The sequence below is a fragment of the Cyprinus carpio genome, chromosome B8 (assembly GCF_018340385.1).
Source record: "Cyprinus carpio isolate SPL01 chromosome B8, ASM1834038v1, whole genome shotgun sequence".
Lineage (NCBI taxonomy): Eukaryota > Metazoa > Chordata > Actinopteri > Cypriniformes > Cyprinidae > Cyprinus > Cyprinus carpio.
In genome coordinates, this window is record NC_056604.1 from 20,234,968 (window position 1) to 20,258,066 (window position 23,099).

The window sequence follows — 23,099 nt, forward strand, 5'->3', positions numbered from 1 at the left end:
TAATGAACTCAACTTTATAAACATTTTCAGCAAAATGAAGCAGTTGTTGATCCTTATGCTGCATTTTTAATGTAACCTTTACACGTTTACTGTCACAGAGTCTCAAAGTCACTGAACAGTTCAGCATGGGCTTACCATATGCATGCCACCACATGATTAAATCAACTGTATCATTTACGATGCAATTAAATTTTAACAAGATTGAGGATGGCACACAGGATCAACTTTGAACAACATCCTGGTGTGGAAAAGCCAGAGGTTAGAGAATATGTACTGTATTTATAGGATAATGTGTACAGTATATTTTATGTGTCGCTATGGCTTGAGTTGATTGGCATTTTTACACATGCACAGCTATAAACACAAGGACTATTTACATATACAGGGTTTAATGAATAGCAAATTACACATTTATGGATGCATAAGATGTCAGAATCCATAATACAGTATTTATGGGTTTTATCCTATTAGTCGACAGACATGGATCTAACGCTGCAGATTTTCACAGAATATGACATTAACATTTCATAATGCACTGACAGCACAAGCACCTCTGAGGCTCTATACGTGCTATGTGTCCCAAAATGACAGCAGCAAGAAGCAGTAGCAGGGAAAGGAAGTAGTTTGCAGAACATCAAATCTACCAAGGTAAAAAATGTATTGTTTTTTCTGGTACAGTAGTTGCATAAGTTGCCCAGAGGGATGAATACATGCAAGGATGGCTAGATGGATTGACAAATTAGAAGAGAAAAGGAAACAATTTAAATCAACCTAATGCATTACACCCTCTTCTGGAATACTTGATTCTGATTGGTCAATTGTGGGTATTCTGTTAAAAAAGTCCAGACAGTGTTTTTTTCTATCACATAATTGGTGCATTTCCCAAAAGCATAGTTAGCCAATTATGTTTGCAAGTTCTGTTGTTACCAACATAGTTCAATGATTCAGTGTTTCCCGAAAGCATAGTTCCAAAAACATTTGCAAACAGCATTGCAAAGTTGTTTACTTGAAACTAACTTTCAACTTGTGGAACAAGCATAGTCTCTTTTGAGAATGGCATGATTTAAATCCATCATGCTCTTGAGCACAATAAGCATCCCAGAGTAGATTTCTCTCACCAGTGAGGTAAAAACTTTGTGTGGATCTGCAGTGGAGTGATTATAAAACACTTTGAGCGAGAGATATCCCTCCGCTCCGCTTGTATAGGCTGTTCTATCTTTGTGCTGCTTGGTAACATGCAGAGCTTTATTTTTTTTTATATATTTTTTTTTTCTGGAGCTATTTAGATTGGTAGATGATAAATATATTAACTAACCAGTCTTGACATTAATTGAAGCAATATTAAATGTTGTTCCAAACCATATGCTGTTATTTACATGAAAACTCCCAAAAGCATAACTATGTACTAAAACACAACAATAAAAGGTTTTTGAAGAATCTGTACACAGCTGTTGTCCTTACAACAATTCATACTGTCACTATCAACTCCAAAAGGATAAAAAAAATAAAAAAAAACACCACAAAAATTAAAAGAAAATAGCCCATATACAATCTGTGTGACAAAGTCTTCTGAAGCAAAAATAACCGGTTTGGAAAAACATGAGTACGAGTATATTATGGGAGAATTTTCATTTTGGGGGAAATTATTCCAAACATGAGTCTCATCATATTTCTTGCTCATGTATAATCTATTAATCTTAAATTTGGATATTTTTTTTTTTACTGAGAACATCAAAGTAAATGCATTTCTGTGTAATTCTAAGAAATGAGGCCAGAAAGTGATGTTGTCCTTGAATGAGACAGGACTGAAGTTCTTTTAAGACTCTGATTTTAGCTGTAGTCACAGTATGGCGCTGAGCTGTCCTTTCAGATTACCTCCTCAGCAAAGAGGATACAGGCCTCCTGAGTGAGTCCTAATGACTTCCAGAGGACTGTCCCAAGAGCACAGGCTCTCAGAGCGGCAGAGGTTGCATACACAAGAAAAGACTTTTGAGATGTTCTTCTGAGACCTTTTGTCTCTGTCTGACAATGACATGCATTCACAGACACTCCATCTTACACATCTATCCATCTTTCGTCTTCGAGTTTATGACAAATATGAAAAAAAAAAGTGCCAAAATATTTTGAAATGTAATCTTTGTTATTTTATGTAGTTTTGAAAAAAGAAAAAAACTCTAAAAATGTCATGTGATGTGTACAGATTGTAGTAATTACTTTCAAAACATTTTTAAAATATACCTTTCAAGGTAAAACCTTTTTGTTGTAAATATCATGAATTATAAAATCATAAAACATCATGTCACACAACATGATCTGAACTAATCTTGTCACAAAAAGTCAAATTTTCTGATATTTTAAGGTACTTTCTGACCTTGACACATCGTCATGAAGGTCTGTACAAAATATTTCTTAATTAGCAGTGAAGAAACTGTTAAAATAATTTATTAATATATTAAATAATAATAATAACTCTTCAATAATTTTTTTTTTCAATAATTATTTAAATCAGGCTTTTTTTTCTTCCTTGTGTTAGCAGAATGTATCATTTTTAACTTAATGCCCTTAAAAGATATTAAAAACATGCTCATTACAGGATTCAAGTCGTTCTATGAATTGGATTGTTAATGTCTTTTTGAATTAATTAACAGATTGGACAGAAAATTAACATCATGTTATTGACCCATTTTTGTCTCACATGTGCACAGAGATTGGGAGTTTGATATTAGCTTGATATGATTTTGCAGCTGCTGTATCCATGCTGAGATACAAGAGTAAAAACAGTATAATGACTGTACCTTAAGAACATCTTCATTTGTGGAGCTGCAGTCAGCAAATTCAGAGACATCCGTTACAGAACCATCCTGTTCCACAGCAATGGTTCGTACTCCCACCGTAACCCTCTTACCAGTCAGCACGGCAGTGTTCAACAGCTCTGTGTCCTACACAGGGGACGGGGATCAAAGTTAAATTTTGGGTCTTAATACTGAGCTAAGCTTAAACTTTAGCACTCCTACGAATGGAGGTCAGAGATATGACATGTTATGATAACACTATGCAATCTAGTGATGAAGTTAATGTCATAATATCAGTGCACTTTTTACACCATTTAAAAGCGGGACACAAAGCGGATTTTAGGTTGGAATGGAGTGTGTCAATCTATTTAGATAATCTGGGCCAGAGATGCACTACTCAGACTGATACAATTTTATGTAATCAAAGTCATTTTAATGAGAACAAGTGTAAAGCAAAAACGGATTATTTTACGTGACAAAACCCTATTTCCCAATATTGTCTCCAGTGAATGGGAAGCACCAGCTTAGTGGGATAAACCTCTGACAGATGCAAAACACCAGCTCACATAAATGAAACAGGTTTTCAGGAAACAAACATCACTTAATAGTTTCACTTAATAATTCAAAGGTTCAAGTCTTGGGCTGGCAGGAATTATAGGTGGGGGGAGTGAATGTACAGCACTCTTTCCACCCTCAATAACACGACTGAGGTGCCCTTGAGCAAGGCACCAAACCCCCATCTGCTCCCCGGGCACCAGTGTGTTCACTGCTGTGTGTGCACTTTGGATGGGTTAAAGGCTGAGCACAAATTCCGAGTATGGGTCACCATACTTGGCTGCATGTCACGTCACTTTTAATTTAACTTTATGTAATGCATTAAAAATATGCCTAAGTTATATCAATATTGTTTTGCTAAAAATGGGAAAAGGAATTTTCCATTACCATTAGGCTGATCAAACAGCACTATTTTGTTCATGAATAAAAATAGTTAGATTAATCTCTTATCCAGTATAATGCTCTCTGAAATAAGAAAATCCCTTGCCCTGTAAAACCGATCTAAAAGCAGCCAGCAAGCTGCAAATCATGGATTTCCCACACTGTCACTGGGGACCGGTAATACTTTAGTTTAGGGACCAATTCTCATTATTACCTAGTTGCTTATTAGCATGCATATTACTAGCATATTGGCTGATTATCAGGGTCACCAGGTTTTCACAACAAAACCCACCAAATTGCTACTCAAAACTAGCCCAATGGCATTTCGACGGGGCTCCCCCGGAAAAAATAGTGTTCTGGGGGGGTAAAATACCTGTTTTTTGACGGGGTTCCCCTGGTAAAATTTGCATTCCAGTGGCTTAATATCACATTAATGGGGAAGCATCAACCTGTGTACATGAAAAACAACCCACGGCAACACTGTTAAAGTAGCCCAAATCCACGGAAAAACCATGGACCTGGCAACACTGCTGTTTATTAGTATTTAAAAAGCACATACAGTATTAATGCTTTATTCTGCATGACCATACTTAAGGTCCCTTAATCCTACTCCATACCTACAGTGAACTTAACAACTACCTCACTAACTATTAATAAGCAGCACATTAGGGGTTTACTGAAAAAAAAAAAAAACTCATAGTTAATAGATAGTAAATAGTGAGAATTGGTCCCCAAACTAAAGTGTGACCAACATTTCTTATGCTTAAGTTTAATTTTTTGTATATCTCTTATAAGTAAAAAAAGTAGACTGAAAGTATGCTCTCCTAAAGAAGTACTGGCAAACATATCAGAGCTTTTTGGCCATTTTCTGTCCTGTGCTGTTTTCAGATTTCTGGGACAGTGTCCAGCTGTATATTAGAGTTGCTACAGAAAATCTGATTGATTATGCCTAAATCTGCTCATGTTTGGACACAATCCAAAGGTCAACATGATTGGTCTTGCAGATGAAGCTTGTCGCATTTACAAGTTGTGTGTTAGTGCCGAGCCCTTGGTACCCTGCTGGATCAATTCTGTCTTTCAAAATGCCAGTGAATAAGTCATGAAGATGCTTTACAATCTCAGACAGAAACTTAAGATAGAGATTTATTTTTGTTACTATCTTTAATGAATAACCTTAACCTACCACAACTAGAGGAGCCAGGCCTACAAAGTCTCTCTGAGTGGTGTAGATCCTCATGGTGCCTTCAGACGCCCCCATCATTTTGACTTCATCAGGAAGCGTCAACTCCCACTTAATCACCTGAATCTCTGATTGACTGCTGACATCCTCCACTTCAAAATCCATCTGGAGAACTGCTTGGAGTTTACTTAACCTGAAAAATAATGAGCCATTAAACACTTCACGCTATATATTGTAAACCTTTCTGTGATCAAACTGTCAGACTGCTGCATTTGCAAGTTGCACTGTTTGATTCTAAATAATCAAGTGCAACTATTGACTTTGTCAATAATTCTACATTAATCATACCGTTGATGCCAATCACACAATTTTACTTGCATAATGTGACATATTTCCTAGGGAAAATAAGTAGGGCAGAAGGTGATTTCATGTTGACTTTAAAAGAAACATAGCTTGCGGTATCAACCTTTCAGCAATCAGCAAACCATATCATTTTAACCTCTTGGTAGTGCAATCCTGTCCACGTGCAGCATAATGCATTCGATAGAACATGGGATCACCTATAATCTGATGCATCTGTCTCATATTTTAGCTTTAAAATGCACAGCTTTCAAGGATGAACCAAAGAGTTCAGATGGCTATTTTGTGTCGATGGCATATTTGTATATAAATGCATGCATGGACATATTTGTACAGCCAAAAAGACAATTAAAAAAAAAAAAAAAAAAACTGGGATTGTCATAGAAATTATTTTGAAAAAGTAGTGACATAAGCTAGTGATCCTGTGTTCCATAGGAGGACCATGATTTATCACATATGAAAGAAAAATATAAGCATGCAACGGGTACATTGGGCATCAATTAATGAATGACACCCAACATTATTCCACTAACTATTGTAAAAATGTCTTAATGTCATACAAACAGAATTATCCATTACTATTCTTATGACTGATTAAATATGAAATGTTTAAATCACAGGATATTTTAATATATATCCTACATTACTGCTTGAATATGGATGTCTACCATAGGGTGTTTTTATTACACATCAAGTACTTATCAAAAATTAAAAAAAAGATTACTGACGGATACACCTCTTTGCCTCAGCAGCTATATTTGAAAATGATTTAGGTTATCCTTTATTCAGAAATCTCTTTCACCTAGGTTAAACTCTTCCAAGTGCTAACCAAGGGGGGAAAATCCCAGATATTGTGTTAACATTAGGTGACTGCTGAGGGGGGCTTGAGCATGTTATGGGTTAGTTCTAAGTGATGATTTGTTTTAAGAGTTCAATTAGACACCACAAATTTCATTTCTAAAAATATTTAGTTCAACCAACAATCCTAATCCTTGTCACTGAGGGAGGTACATCCAAAATGGGAACAATGCGACATTCTCTCAAAAAGTCGTAGATACTTAAAGAGCAGGTCATATGGTTTTTTAAAGTGTCCTAATATTGTGTTGGAGTCCCCTACAACAGGTTTAAATGCATCTAAGGTCAGAAAACACTGTAATTTTCCCAGAATATACATTAAAAAATAGAGTCATTTGTCCATGATTACGAAAAGGTTTGTTCGATTCAGTTCTGAGCGAAATGTCTGTAAACCCCTCCCTAGGCTCTCGTAGCCAGACCCTCAGACTGACAGCTGAAGGTCTGGAATCCACGGCAGCTTTCATTGGTCAAGGCCTGCCCATGAGGCCATTTGACCGACATGTCAAACAACCAATCACAGTTTGTTTCGCTTAGGGGTTCGAGGTGTGGAAATTTCGGCCCAATAACAGACCGGTGTGTAAAACTCTCGGACGTATTTTAAGGATTCTATGCCATGAACTTTAAATATTTCACATACTTTTGAAACTCATTGTCACAGTTGTAAACACGACGGCTTTATTTTACACCCCAGAACACGTTTTTAAAGGGGGACCACCCTCAAAATACCACTGGGCTATTTTTGAGTAACAATTGGGTGGGTTTTGTTGTGATAACCCTACAACCCTAGCATGTCAACGTTACATAAAACAATAATATAGTGCTCCAATCATTTCTTAAAATAATGACATAAAAACATTTTGTTTAACACTTATGCAAGCAAATCGTGCCCACAGCTAAAGTTTAGCTGCTAAACTGTAAACACTTAACAAAACAATAATGGTGGATACGTTAGCCAAGTACCTTACTACCTAATGAAACAATACAGTTTGAAAACCAAAATATGTCTACTGCAATGTCTGAAGAACGTCAGAAAAAAAAACTATCACATATTAGCACACACACACAAAAAAAAACAACTAGATATTTTGAGCACTCAATTAATGTATATAACGTATCATAACGTATCAGTCGTACTTACAGGTTGTGGTTCGGAGACGCTTGTTGGTCCAAATAAAGAAGATTAGAAGCCAACGAAGATAAAAGGCAAGATTAGAGAAGCAGTCCTCGGTAAAATGACGAGCACAACAAAAGGTTTGAATTGTATTGCTGTGGTATCGTGGAACACAGCATCTTCCTGACACAGAGAGGTGGGCAGGTGGGGATTATGCTAATGTGTTACCCAGTGATGTAGATCGGTAACAGGCAGAAGATCCGAAAATATAATGACTCGTTAAGGCGATTCTGAGTCGACTTTTCTTTTGAAAGACAATATCTTTATTTATCATGCACTTTTTCGATCAATAACTTTGCAGACTGTTTACATTAAAGGACAGCTACCTTACAAACTGCAAAAGAAAACCCATATGACCTGCTCTTTAAGACTGTTACTGACCGAGATCGATAACACTCCACTTACTTAGAAAAAATTCTCTAAACCTTCTTAAAACAAGTTAAGGGTATTTAAGAAGCAATTGTAAAGAACATGTTTAGTTTTATGCCTAAAACAAGAAATAATTGACAAGCTTGATACAAGCTTATATTCTGCACTACTGTATGTTTTTAAAAGTTTTTGGGCAGGATGATATGACGATATATATATATATATATAATATATATATATATATATATATATATATATATATATATATATATATATATATATATAACATTGATATAAGTGATCACCCGCATTTAGACCAACCAAGTTTGTGTTTAAATAAAGCATTTACAGGCAAATTTGCTTTGTGTATTTCCCCGGCGTCGCAATCAGTCACATATAAATGTCAGGAAACACAATTCCTGGCTGCATGTCAATTTCCATGGACCACTGGATATTTGGTAAGTTGTAAGGAACACTATACTGAGTCCAACGACCTTTAGTTTAAACTGATAATTGTTTGTTTTACTTGCGTTTACGCAGTTTCCCCTAATAAATCAAATCATGCAGTAGGCTCTTTTGCCACTCAGTCCAACTAAGGGGGCATGTTCCAGCAGGAAAGTGACATCAATGCATACCCTCTATTCTGAGAAAAGGTAGTTTCTTAACTTAAAAGGATAGTTCACCCAAACATGAAATTGCATAATTTTCTCACCCTAAAATTTTTCCAAACGTACATGACTCTGTTTCTTCTGCAGAACATAAAAGAAGTTATTTTAAGAAACATTTCAGTTTTTTTTGTCAATACAATGGACATCTGTTTAGTTACCAACATTTTTTAAAATATCTTCTTTTATATTCTGCAAAAGAAATTATACAAATTTGGCATTAGGGTGAGGAAAATGTTTTTAGCGGAACTATCAATTTAACAGCTGTGTAGTAGCACCCATACTGAGCTGTTTGAGGACACTTTGAATCATTTACTTACTATTTGTTTAAAACTGTTAAAATAAATTAACCTTCCTTCTAGTCCATAACGACCCTTTCATAGGTGACATAGAGTTGATTCAGCTCTTAGATTCATGTGTTTCTTCTTTATAATTTCCAGTGAAATCAAAAAAATTAAATGCAACCAAATAATGACAAACACATGCCATTTAAATTTGTTTAAAATGCTGTCAGTCAAAAAAGATTTTTACTCATGATTTAGTGACTTTGCTCTCAAGGCAAGAAATGCCTCATCATCTCATGCTCAAATCAAAGGCTGAAATCCTAGAATTGTTTCTGACTACAACCATAAATAGTGAACAGAATTCAGGTTAAGCTTTCACTAATAGGATTCTGACACACACACACACACACACACACACACACACACACACACACAGACACACACGCACGCACACACACAGCGGTACAACCCTGACCTTTGTGCTCCCATCTAATGCATCCATAGTAAACCATGCACATACATGCAGAACTCAATAGCAAACATATATGTGCAGTTGTGTACATATGTAGTGAGGTCAGTTAGCTAATCTTTGGTGGATTTGTGGATCATTCACTTTAAAGTGAAAGCATAAATCCAAATAAAAACACTTTTATTAAACAGATAAGGACTAAAGACCCGTTCACACTACAAGCGACAGACAACAGCAAAGCCACACAATCCCATTCATTTCAATGGGGAGCTTGAGATTTCCGGCGATACGAGCGACAGCGTACGTTGGCAACCGGGTGGAGCATGTCTAGCGACATGTCAAAGTTCAGAATCCTTCAACTTTATGCAAATGAAGAGTGACTTTTGGGAGCGACAGCCAATAGGAAAGAAGACCGTAGAGCTCATGTGATCGTTCTCCTCTGTCTTATCTAGCTGTAGATAAATATACGCAATGGAAGAAAGCAGGCTCTGTTTCGCATTCATTTTTGTTTGTATGTACGAATTTAATTTAGATTTAGATTATATTTAGTCTTTTGCCTCCAAAATGTATGTACTTAATGGCAAGAAACCTGATTCGCTGTCAAGGCAACCAGTATTGAGAACGCCCACTAGCAACCTCATCGCCGCCCCTGGCAAAATGCAGCGACAAGAGTTGCTGCTAGTGTGAACAGTGCTTAATCAACTAATTACTGGAACAATTACAGGAATACACTTTGACCAATTTGCTTTAGAATGTGAAATCACTGTTTTCATGGACAATATTTCCTGACTGTCAATGTTTAATCAGAGTCACCAATTAGAGTTGGTTAATCACTACCTAATCATCTGATTAAAAGTAATTAATTCAGTTTTCCTTAACAGACACACTCACCTTTTCACATTTGCAGTTGACTTTCTCTGACAGATTACTCCAACACTCCCATCTGGGCCTGTGTCTAGGGTGATGTCCCATAGTAGTGTGTTGCTAGGTGTGGCTGTACGGAAGCACACACGCTTTTTTACCATGGCTCTGTTAAGAGTAAAAAATAAAAATGGAGGGAATATCTTGATTAGATTTGGCCTAGTATCACTTTTACAAAATTTGTGAATTATGAATTATGAATATGAATTTCACAGTGTTTAATAGTAAAACAAACAAGTTATAATCACAACAGGTTTCACAATATATCATATACAGTATATTTATCTACTGGGTATACTGCGATAATCTGGTGTACCCCAAGGCTTGATTATGGGCCCTTTGTTATTTAACATTTATTTAATCATGTAATTAATCAGTGTATCATCTCCTTCAGTGAAAGTAAGTGACATATTTTAATTAGTTCTTGCATTTTCTGGAAATCAAATCCTTGTCTTGGCATAGCTAGCAACATGCTCAGCTGTTTGAGCTATAGTGACACCTGTCAGAAAATCTAAATGGTAAAATCATTTCAGAAGAGGTGGGTCTTTTCATTTATCTGCTTTAAAGCACACAGAAACAGGTAATATCTTACACGTTTAGATGGATGTCATATTGTTCTTTTGAAACTAATTATGCACATTCCAAGTATGTTTTTAATTGTGTCCTCATTGGAGAGCAATGCTTGTGTTTTTATACATAGCATATTTGCATGTGTGGGTGGATGTGTATGGCAGGGGGAGATGAGGCCAAGGGTGGTCAGTTCAAGGAGTGTAAAGCTGAGGCTGACAGTGTGGTTTCCAATACAGGGGCAAAGAAAAGGATGTTTGTCTCTGTTCCCTTACAGAGGACAGGAAATCAATGACATCCACATCAGACCCAGTTAGCCAAGCCTGGACGGGCATGACAACCCAGTCCCAGTCCTACACAATCACACACATGAGCACAACCCCCTCCCCATAATAACTTCATTTCATTGTTTTGAAGCTCATCCAAAGAAACAAACAACTGCCACTTTGGCTATATATTGTAATATCCAAATGTTCCTCTGTTCAACATCAGCATCTCTTAGAAGTTCATTTAAGGCCATCTAAGGCAAATGTCTATAGAGTTCCCATTCCTCCCTGACCTTTATAAACTGTCACACTGACCCCATATCACACTATAATCAGAATAATGTATCAATATAATTGATCTTACAACTGCAACATTATGTACCCACGGGGAAAGGAAAATTTGTCAGCTCAATAGTGTCAAAATCCTGTTTAGGTCAAGGGACTATTAGAGTTCTTGGAACAGAATCTAAAAGCTTCCTGAGAACAAATACAGCAAAAGAGAGTGGCATAAAGGATATCAATATAAGCATAATGATAAAAGATTGTTAAAAATATGACTGCTGCAAAATGTACCCGCTAAATCTTTTGTAATGTCAGAGCCATATTTGTGTTTTCATCTGTTATGAGTGTCTGTCATAAATATTGGGGTTATAAAACTTCATAGGCAAGATATTAGTCTCACAGGGGCTGTATTGTAAGACTCTAGCTGCCTGCTTGTTTGACTGCTTGGTAATCGGGTCAGATTTGTTAAAGGGCATTTGAACACACACATAATCATGTTTGCAAACATATAAGTAGGGATGCACCGGAATAAATTCTTGGCCGAAGCCGAACAAAATGAAACACTGGGCCGAAAACCGAACACTGTTTTTCACATTTTTCTCCCATGTGGGCCTATTTTGCCTTTTTTTAACCATTGCATTAATTAAATTGCCAAAATGTCCTTTTTACTGTTTTGTCCTGTTTATCAAATAAAAAATCAATTACAAAACAATTTAAAAATATTTACTTTACACTGAACATTTGTTAACATTCTAGCAGACATTATACCAACAAATAACAATATAACTTAAAATTAATAAGTTAGTAAAGTAATATTTTACTTTTTACTTTTTATTTTTGAGCCTTGAATCAGTCGTGTTTTTTTACTGTACAAATAAAGGCAGCCTCGCTGAGCAGAAGAGAATTCTTTTAAAACATTAGAATATATTACAGATCCCAATTTGAACACTATGTGTGAATGTTATAATAAATGTATTAATAGAGCTGTTGTAGGGTAATTATTATTATCATTATTGTTTTACTTCTTTATTTTATTTTACAGAACAACAGTAAAATTACATTACTATCATTTATGAATGTCGATGGAGTTGTTGCTTTTTCTCTGCTTTTATTTTGGCAGAAACCCACAGGAAGATATTGGTGCTTCTTTTTGTTGACAACAGCATGCAGATTTATAATTTGGGAAGATGTTTGTCGCACATTTCACATTTTCTCATGCCTTTAAAAAAATTCACAAAAATGTTACTGACCAACTGACGAGTAACAAGTTCAGAGCAGTTTTTCCTTGCGCTTTGGACTTTAAACCCTGGTACCGCGAGCTCGTGCAGCGAGCAGCATTCTGAAGTTTATTTACTAATTATTTGAGGTAATTTCGTGATTTCATTCATCATACAGTAACCTAACCACCAGCATCAGCCACCTGTTCTTCTCAACGGAGAGGTGATGCAGCACTAATCAGTCTCTCGCTGTCAGTGCTTCGTACTTGTAATGATTTCTGCTCTTTCTCTGATAGTTTTAAATACTTTCACACTGCCGACATGTTTGCTGCATTAGTGCGTGCCTCTATTTGATCGCATTAGTCATTGATCGGTACATATTATTCTGCCTTTTCACTTATTCGACCAAACACCGAAAGAGATTTTTTTTTGGCTATTTTCAGCCGGATAATTTCGGTTGCCGAATATTCGGTGCATCCCTACATATAAGCACAGGGAAGATTATATTATGTTGATTTTATTAATGAAAACAGTAAGATTTGTGTATTTTCTGCATGTAATACAGGGTTATGGTTATGTTGGGTTTGTTTAAAAAATATGATCTTTGTGTTCAAGATTGTCTGTGTGTGTGTGTATGTGTGTGTGTGTGTATTTTGTGTAAGACCATCTGTACTCTGTTCTTGTAATATGTAATCACTGTCTTGAGTGAAGGGCTCATGGGAGCTTTAATCTGGGCATTGATAGAGAAGATTCAGACGTAAAACCAGATTTTACCCTCACTTTCTTTAACGAACATTTTTAATCTCTCACAATATCTTTTTTTTGGGTCATCTTTTCTTTGCAAGTTCCTGAGTGTGCATTTTCACTCCTAGTACCAGATGCATCAACTGAAGCAAGAAGGTTTCAAATGCAACATATTTCATAATGTTTTAATAATACTATAACTTTTGATTAGAATCGTGTCATTATAAACTAACATCTAATTCCTTTTTTGAAACACTACATGCTTGCATTATATTTATGTGTTTGTGCAATAAAATATCTCTGTAAACAGTAAAGTGACAGTAACAGTACAGTGACAATTATAATGTTACAAAAAATATATATTTCAAATAAATGCTGTTCTTGTGAACTTTCTGTTTATCAAAGAATCCTGAAAAAAATTTTTTTAACATTTTTAACATTGATAATAAGAACTATTATTAATAATTAAGCAGTAAATCAGCATATTAGAATGATTTCTAAAGGATCATGTGACCCTGAAGACTGGTAATGGTTACTCAAAATTCAGCGTTGCCATTATAGGATATTCATAGAAAACTATTATTAGTTATTTTAAATTGTAATAATATTTCACAATATTTCTATTTTTACTTTATTTTTAAACAAATAATTCAGACTTTGTGAGCGGCTACAACTGTTGCCCCTAAAAAAATTGATGCAAGATGCCCCTTCACAGTAAGTCCACACTTATCCCTCTCTGACAATCCAGAAATATCTGTTCAAGATCGACATTTAACACACCAAACCAAATCAATCCATTTGACCTATGGAGACCAAACATCTTGTGAAACATCCATCCCAAATCACCTTGTGTCACTGTTGAGAACCTCACAGTATTTTGGTAGAGGGTATAATAGAGCAAGCTCGACATCTGCTATCACAAGTCCATTTGTGAGCCCTTTTTCAATTATCCATCAAACATCCATGACATTTCAGATAATGAATGTAGGCTTTGAAATGTCATGCACATACTCAAACACGTACAGGAAATGCCAGAGAATCATATTGAGAATACTGAATGACCAAGTAGTGGAGAAAACACACAGATCCTGAATTAACACTCACCAAGTGCCAAATGTAAGGAACAATGGGATAAACAAAATGCCATTGGCTAATTCTGAGGAAATGCTATTTGTTGCACATTTATATTTGCATTTCTGAGAAAATGCTATACAATCTGTTAAACTCTTTTATTCTTACCTGTCCCCCAATGAAATAATGGTTTGATCTTTCTGGCATCATATTTGAATGGGAATGATATGACACTCCTAATTGATATTGTAGATAAGAGTGTCAATGGTCCATTTGAGAGATAGGTGGTGGTAATGCATATAAGTCTGCACTTTTTCACTGTTTGTGAATGTTTTTTTGACTCTCAAAGCCATGATTCCCATTCACTTGCATTATATGACTGACAGTCTGCAACGGTTTGAGTTAAAAATCTTGATTGTGTTCTAATGAAGAAACAAAGTCACTTACATCTTGGATGCCCTGGGGGTAAGCAGATAAACATCAAATTTTCATTTTTGGGTGAACTATCCCTTTAAGCTTTGACTTAAGTGTCAAAAAGTTCTTAGTAGGACTTAAAAATTCTTAGTAAAAAGTAGGACTTGTCTAAGAGTAGGAGACTTTTATAAAGAAGCGAAAAGCATCTTTTAGTAAAGTCTAAGACTGATTCTTAAGTGTTGACTGAGGTGACACTTAAGGGTTGTGAACTAAGGACTACAATGACGTCAACCCAAAATGGCCCAAAAAATAGTGAGCCATCTCATGTGTAGTCACAGCAGCACAACACCAATCATTTAATGTAACTATAATAAAAATTATTTAAGACACTGAAATATTTTAATATTTTAATGTATTTAAAAAAATGCTTTGAATTGTGCAAAATTATCACAAATTATTACTGATGCTTTGAAATTGTTTTCTATTGGTATGTCTTCTCGTTTACAGTTGGAGCAATGATGTGAACATGAGTTCCATCAATGGCTCCAACAACTCCAGGAAAGCCCACAATCCTCATAAAAGTGGTTTGTTTTTGCTGCATGGTTTGACCGTCAGTTGGAATGTCAATGAACTGCCTTATAGTAGTGGCAAAAAGTGATTTGACATCTACAAATTTGACATCTTCAACATTAATAAATAAAAAAAAAAGTTAAAGATTTTGTAAGCATGTTGCATAGTTGCTTAAGAGTCAATTGTTTTATTTGTGATAATAATGCAATGAAACATGCCAAATTGTGCAGTCATAAACTTTGGCCATGGCAAAAATTATGAACACATGCAAAAACAAGAGAGGACCAACCAAAATAGTAATTAATATCAATGTTGCCAATTCAGTAATTTTGTCACTAGATTTATTGACTTCCTCACCCCTTTTGAGACTTTTTTTCAAAAGCCTACCAACAAATCAATTTCTTAGACAAACCTTATCTACATTCCAAAACTCTCCCTCTGATCTATATTTTTATTTATATAGATCAGTGAACACGCCATTTTGACATAATCCAGCAACATTTAGCGACTGTTTTAGCTACTTTCAACTGAAAGCAGTTGGAAAAAGTGGTCAGTTTTTTTCCCTCGTATTTTGATGGTTTAAGTGAAATGTGGGCTCAGAAAAAAGTCACCAGTGCATTGCTGCATTTATCCAATTTTCCAGCCCCCCATAAAAGTAATTACTACTTTCATTTCTGCAGTTAGAGCATTGATTTGTAGAGTGAAAGAAGTTATTACATTTCTTACTTGATCAGTTACAAAAAGAATTGACTATCTTGATGAAGTTTGCATCGTTTTATCAACGTCATATCATGTTGTAACTCTAATACGTCATTTCTTCATTGGATAGTGTGTTTCTCCTCCTCTTTGCTGCCATCTTGTTACTCCCAACTAGGTGAGGATACCTCTCCATCTCTCTTAAATAATTTAGCTGAGACCTAGTCTTAACACTTAGGAACCTTTATGAATCACTTTTATTCTTAAGTCTAGGAATAAGAGTAAAATTACGCCATTCTTAGAATTTTGACACACTTAAAATACTAAAATTTTACTCTGAGCAGCTTTATACATATGGCCCCAGGTTTCAAGATTGTAAAAAATATTTATGCCTGGAAATTTTTCTTCAATTATCGTGCACATGGTGCACAAGTTGTCAGTTCCCAGGGCTCCACATTTGATACTTTTTGATTCAACCGATTCTTTTTTTCTGTGTTTTCTGTTAACAAACCCTTCCCGAATACTCCAAAAGCCTTACCATATAATTTAGCAAGACAGTCAGATGAGAATCCCAAATTAGACATTTCTAATTATTCTCACAGCATTTGAATTATGAAAAGATTAGTCAAAATTATCAAAATTGACTCATTTAATCAAAACAATCACCAAGCAGCAGTTTATCTTTCCTGCCTCACAACCTCCTAATTTATGACCAGCTGTAATGCAACTGTGACACGTGTCACTTCCTGCGTGATAAAATATAAGCACGACTACAGATGAAATTTATCATGGTGATTCCTAATGGACCTCCTGACAGATTTATATGTGACTTAATTTAGATGTGAAGGAGTAGCTATTTTTCACAAGGCTTGATTGGGTGAAGCGTTCACAATGATTGATTCCTTTGTGATTTAGAAACCTAAATACAGAGCTAAGAAGGCCATCTACTGATTTCAGTAACATATCAAATATATAATTCAGGAAATAATACATTGATGGCTGTACACATCACTTTACACAGTTATTATTTACTAATCTAATATAAGCAGGTCCTTGTGAAGAAGTACACTTTAGTTTAGTCCTCATTATAGGATAATAGTAAGCAGTCTTTTGTCCCTCTTTCCCTCTGTCACAAACATTAGGTCCACCATTTTGAGAAGATGTCAACGAAGCATACACATGTATACATACAAATAAATACACCACAAATAACCCTCACTATACAAGACATATGGTTAACACGATCTGCATGCTCACAAATATTTATTGTATGTGTTCACTCAATAAGAATACTCTACAATAACAATGCTCTACTGCTTTAGCACCATTGAGCTTGTGTACTGTCATTTTTAAAGTGGTCATGTCTGATTCTAGATTCACACTTCACACTAAGATATCCTGAGGGGAGGCTATGATAACAATTCCTTTAGGCCCAATACTAATGATATATTTTTCATTTCTACTACATTTTCATCACCATTAAAACCACCAGTGTGATAACCCCACCAAAACTCACATGCTTTACTGTAAGGGCATTGAGGAATTGTTCATAATTTGATAATAGTGCCACTTAATGAAAAATATCTACTGACCATCTGGAATCATTTTCAAAATTGATTACTGTATAACAGGCAGAAATGTAACAATGTTTGTGTGGATTTTAAATATTTTGGGAGTACAGAAAAAAATGAAGAGAAAAGAAGAGAAGGCATGTCTTGTGGGACAGTTGTCCTCAGTGGGTTTGCAGTGACTGATGTGAGCTGTATAGAGGAGAGCTGGCCGTGGACAGACTGAGATTTAAGGCGACAGTGATTAAGTGGCAAGAGCAACAGGGCTTAAAGAAAGAGAAAGATGGTACATCAGCAAAAAAGAAAAAAAAAGGCTCAAACACACTCATGCAGGAGTAGATGAAAAACTGTGCTTCAGAGAGGACTGAACTTCACCAGGGAAGCCTGATAGATGGATGTTAAGAATGAAGGGGATTAGGGGAAGGAGTAGGCAAGGACAACACAATAATAACAGACACAACCAGACATGTGAATATAAAATGGTCCACACATTACAAAAGTGCACATTTATGATCATAAATCACAAGTACAGCAGCTTTACAGGTAGACCATAGCTTTCGAAAAACACAATACTGAAAGTCTACAAATGGCATCTTAAATCTCCTCAGTCTTCTTGAGCTTCTTAATTGAATTTTAGGAGATTTTCCACATTTCTCAATGCTGAAATCCACTGAATCACAAACTCTTACACAACTCAAATGTAATTATTTAAAGAGAAGGAGTTGATGTTTAGCCATTAATGAGTGACATTCATTTTACTGTTCAGTGATGAACACATTTTTGCATTTCTGAATTAAAATGAAAACTTTAATATAGGGGCATAAAGTCAGAACATCAGAATGTTACAATCAAGCTTAGATAATAATGAAGTTCAGTTATTAAAAAGGCTAACATTCTTACAAATTTCTTAATAATTGAAAAAAAAAATTATATATATATATTATATATTTTATATATATATATATATATATATATATATATATATATATATATATATATATATATATATATACCCCAAACTTAAGGCAGGGTAGTCAATTCAACAAGTTTCAGTTTCAACAAAATATCAGATAATTTTACTAGATGGCAAGGTTATTTCAGGTCGTCAAATTGATTTAGTTCAGGTCCTCACTTCCATTCTGTCGGTGACAGAAAAATGTCAATAGTACAACATCAATAATTTTACTTCCACACCCAGAGAACGTTTAAAAAGGAGACCCAAACTTTGTTCTACAAAGGTAGATCTACACATACTGTCCCAAACCCATTTTGCACACTTTTACAGAATAGCAAAGCATAATGGGTAATAGGTGGCAATACTTTTTATTTGATGCTTATACCACTTACACCATTTATCTTTAGTGTAATTAAATATTTTCTTGAAAATAGTACAAGAATACTATAAACATAGGTTGTGGTTAAACCCTTTCTAGCTCCTAAATTATGCTCACCTTCTCCAACTAAGCCGAGGCTCTCTATTTTGACATGCTTTTTAAAGGACAGCATGACAATGAATGTGCAGCTAAAGCATTCAGAGAGTGAGAGAGGCAAAGAAAATGTGTTTGTGGCACAGCATGGCTTTTGCATATAATCGGAGGGAATAAACGTGCATGTCTTTTTCAGCCATATACAGTAGCTAGATGCTCAAATCTGCACAATGAGCTTTACAGACTATGTTCTCAGACTTGATGACCCCAGAGTTCTGCAGTCAGAATAACAGCTCAGAATATCATTACGTGTATTTCTCCACTCCACACTGATAATCTGCACTGCTTCCAGAAAGGATGATACTTTCATACTGATTTATACTGATATTTTCAGGAAAAATGCATAATCCATTATTGAATCCATTAAAAAAAAAAAAATTGTATGTTTCTCATAAAGCATTAAAGCAGTGGTGAGGCATTCCCAAGCTCCTAAGACTAGAGCACAGCGCCAACAACAGCAAGTTTGTGGGTTTGATTCCCAGGAAATGCATGAACTGCTAAAATGTAAACCTTGAAATATAAGTTGCTTTTCCAATGCATACATGTTTAACATTAAATTACTGAGAAGAAGTGAACTAAAAGGGGAAACTTCCTGACAAAAATCTATGCTTGAGGCTTACCTGAGGGAGAAAGTATTCAGGTTGGCTGAGCTCTTCACATACACATAAAAGGAGGCAATATCAGTCTTCTTAAGTGGTTTTGAGGAGGTCTGAATGACCACAGCCTCTCTCAGTCTGAGCACAGACACCGGCATGGCCCCCTGTTTGACCTGCAGGAGCCGAACACTCCCGATCCTCTGCATTGGGGTCACAGGCATGTACTCAGCTTGAGGCTGGCCAGCATTTTCATCACCCATATCCCACCTCTTGCCCTCCTCCCCACTGGCTGTGCATGGGCCGTTAGCGCTGGGTCGGGCCTGATAATACAGCTCCACAGGATTCCCCTGCGTTGGCCCTTGTCTTTCCCGACTGGAACTGCTTTCAACTGGGCTGAACCAACCTTCAGGAGGATCAACCTCTGCCATGCAAGTCCCATGCTCATTTCCAATGACACAGGAGCCCCGAACCTCCTGAGTCTGCCAGAAGGCATAAACAGTCACACAAGGCAGTTCATCTTTCATTTCTTTCTCCTTCTCTCCTCTGTCCCAGTCTCTTCCAGCCACGTAAAACAGGACTCGCACTTTGGGAGAAGATGCATAGACCCATCTGGTCAGGACAAAGGACTGGAGTTTCCAGTTGAGGGTGAAAACTGGTGGTGATGGCTGGAATAGCTGCACTGACTGCACTAAGTCTAGGGGGATCTCCCGTTTGGTAGAGAGTGGGCCATAGCTGGCATTGATAACTGGGAGACGTCCCGCTCGGAGTACAACAAACGGCTGCGTGTGGCTCTGCATGCTAGAATTTCGCATGATGTCCTGTCCAGCCTCTTTTAAGAGAAAATAGTCAGCATCCCATACCTGGTAAGTTAGAGGAAGGAACAACGGATATGGGGTGGAGAATTTGGTGGCTTTAGAGATCTCCTGACTGTCCAGCTCTGCAGGAGAACAAAGACACAAATAAAAAAATAGAGAAATTAGGTGTAATGTTGTCTTCATGGCATACAATGGGTCTGTATAGTGCTGTGCAACACCAAAATGTCTCTGTTTTTGGTTTTGTATCTAGCTTATGACCATACAACAATGAGAACCCCAATCTTGGAAGCTATACAAGGTTTGGTCTGGTTAGTACTTGGATGGGAGGCTGCCTTAAATAATAGGTGCTTTAAGTCCCTGCCTTGGGCCTGAAATGCTGGGATGGGCTCCAGCATCTCGGTCATAACTACATAGGACAAGCAGTTTGAAGAATGGATGGATGGATGTTTTTGATGCCTGATGGCCATGGTTTTTCACATCTGGTTATTTATGAAAAAAAAAAAGTTGGCAGTATTAAATTAACACTACTTTCAATTGTATGACATCCCATTATATCACATAAACTGGCCCAAAAAGAATTTGTACACTTTATGAAACTTAGATCAGACATTATCACACTTAGAAATGCACGTGTGTATCATAGCAAAATATTTTTAATATCCCAATTTAAATCTCCCAGCATGCCAAAGTCACACAACACTGCTGCCCTGCCTACACCATTGACTGTTTTGGATTAAATTTAGCAATCTTCTAATTAAGCATTTGACTCAAAAATATATTCATTTTGCAACATTTTTTCTTGTAATGTTATTCACACAGCTGAGCTCATTAAGTACAATTTTTTTTTAATGTATCCTTAATGAGACTGTAATGAAGTATATGAAATAAGCCTCATTTAATCATATAGCACTCATTAATTCACAAAGAATTAAAACATCATAAAAACATCTTATATGTGTGCAATAAAACAATTGCTAGAGTGACATTTTCACTGCGAGACCAGGCTGCACATAAACATAAAATGCACTGTGGTTTTCTTGATCTTTCATATTTATCTCAATAAAGTATATTTAAAAAAATAAACTAAAATGCACTGTATGAAGACCAGATGGTATTATGAGGATTGTCAAAAGCAGTATTGTCTGTAATATTTCAATAACAAATAAGTGTCAGACAAGCACTGTCAAATTTTTATTTCATAATATACTAGTATGAAATAAAGATAACATTAAAAACGTCCTAGTCTCCTGCCACATATGGAAATAATAAATTTTATTATGATGAAAATCAAAACCCAATGTAAATTTGATACATTGCATCCAATACTGCCTACTTTAATCCACCCCATCTTCAACCACTTTCATCTTATGGGCACAATATCAATTCAAAAATTCAAAAATTACGGCAGATTGGTAAACTCGAAAATAAGTGTATTGTGTGCCAGTAAAAATAAACATAAAAAAAACTCCAATAACGAAGATGAGCTCAAAAGAGAATGCATACAATTCCTGGAAGTAATTTTAAAAAGCTAGATTGAATGGTAGGGTCATGTAGTCATTACAGTGAAAGGCCATGACTCAAACTAATCTCATACTGAACTCATGGGACATGAGGAAAAAAATCATTCTGAAATGGATAACTTTTTAATCAAGGCTCCAGAAACACACACGTGTACACACAAACATTCTTAAATTGTCACAAACCTTTTATTCATTTCTTTATCAAATTCACACTCATAAAGGAAATACTTCATGAGATTATACAATAGTGAAATGTATGCATAAATTAGCATGTTACTACTATTGGAGAAATAGCAGAGTTAAGTTGGTTTTGTGCATAAATGTTTAAATACTTAATTCACCTCTAAAGAAATATCTAAATATCTGATCAGATGATTTATATATTTGTTATTTATGTGTTTTTGTGGTGAGTGGTTTGCCTCTGACGTTTTTAAATATGTGTGACATTCTGTAATTTTGCACATTTGGCTTGGAGTGCAGAGATCACGTAAGGGTCTCTGTGCTAGCCATCAGCAGGACTTGATGCATTAGCATTAACAGTTGTGCAGGTCAACAGGTCAGCATCCATTCTATTTACCCTCCATTTCAGCAGATGACATAGATAACATCTGCTTGCATTCAGCTCTAAATAATAAGCCGGCTAGCCACACTCTGGGGAAAACAGTGTTAAGGATGCATGCTAAACACTGAGATAAATGCTCAGTATGTTTAATGTGCACTTAGATATGCTCAGTACGTTTACTGTGCATGTTTAATGTACAGTCTTAGCCAAAAGTTTTGGCAGTGACATAATTTTGTGACATAAGTTTGCTGCTTAAGCTGTTGTGGTGTTCATTCCCATTGTTCCTAGATTATTGTGTAGAGTGATCAGATGCATTTTAAATAATTGCTAAAAACTTCATTGGCCAAAAAAAAAAAAAAAAAAAAAATCATCACACAAAATGACCAACTAACATTAATTGACTAATCATATCAGCAGCACACGTGAAAGTGTGAATGAGTACTAGACAGGTTAATCACTATCATACTAATTAGATTGTAAGAGCAGACTGATTTCTATAAGAGGAGGGGCAAAGCACTTCCAATCATTGTGTTCTTGTAAGCAATTGTTACCTCCAAAGAAACATGTTCAGCCATCATCGCGCAGCTCTGAATACGCACCAGTTTTTTTTTTTAATGTATGAATGTTTAAATCTGCAAGACTTAGAAACAAGTGTAAATGTTTCATCCCTACAAGCGAGTGAACAATGAGAATCAAGTTAGGAATTTTATATCACTATTCAA

At 35.8% G+C, this 23,099-nt stretch overlaps 1 protein-coding gene across 2 annotated transcripts in view; it reads right to left on the reverse strand.

Moving 5' to 3' along the window:
- LOC109092622 (transmembrane protein 132D) overlaps positions 1-23,099 on the reverse strand; it is a 44,183-nt gene that overhangs the window by 4,513 nt on the left and 16,571 nt on the right. For both annotated transcript variants that reach the window (XM_042730043.1, XM_042730042.1), the window contains exons 2-5: positions 19,505-20,417; positions 9,973-10,110; positions 4,912-5,101; positions 2,796-2,939 (exon numbers count right to left, since the gene is read on the reverse strand). In XM_042730043.1, coding sequence (XP_042585977.1) covers positions 2,796-2,939; positions 4,912-5,101; positions 9,973-10,110; positions 19,505-20,292 — 1,260 coding nt within the window. In that variant the 5' untranslated portion in view covers positions 20,293-20,417. The remainder of the gene's footprint in view (positions 1-2,795; positions 2,940-4,911; positions 5,102-9,972; positions 10,111-19,504; positions 20,418-23,099) is intronic.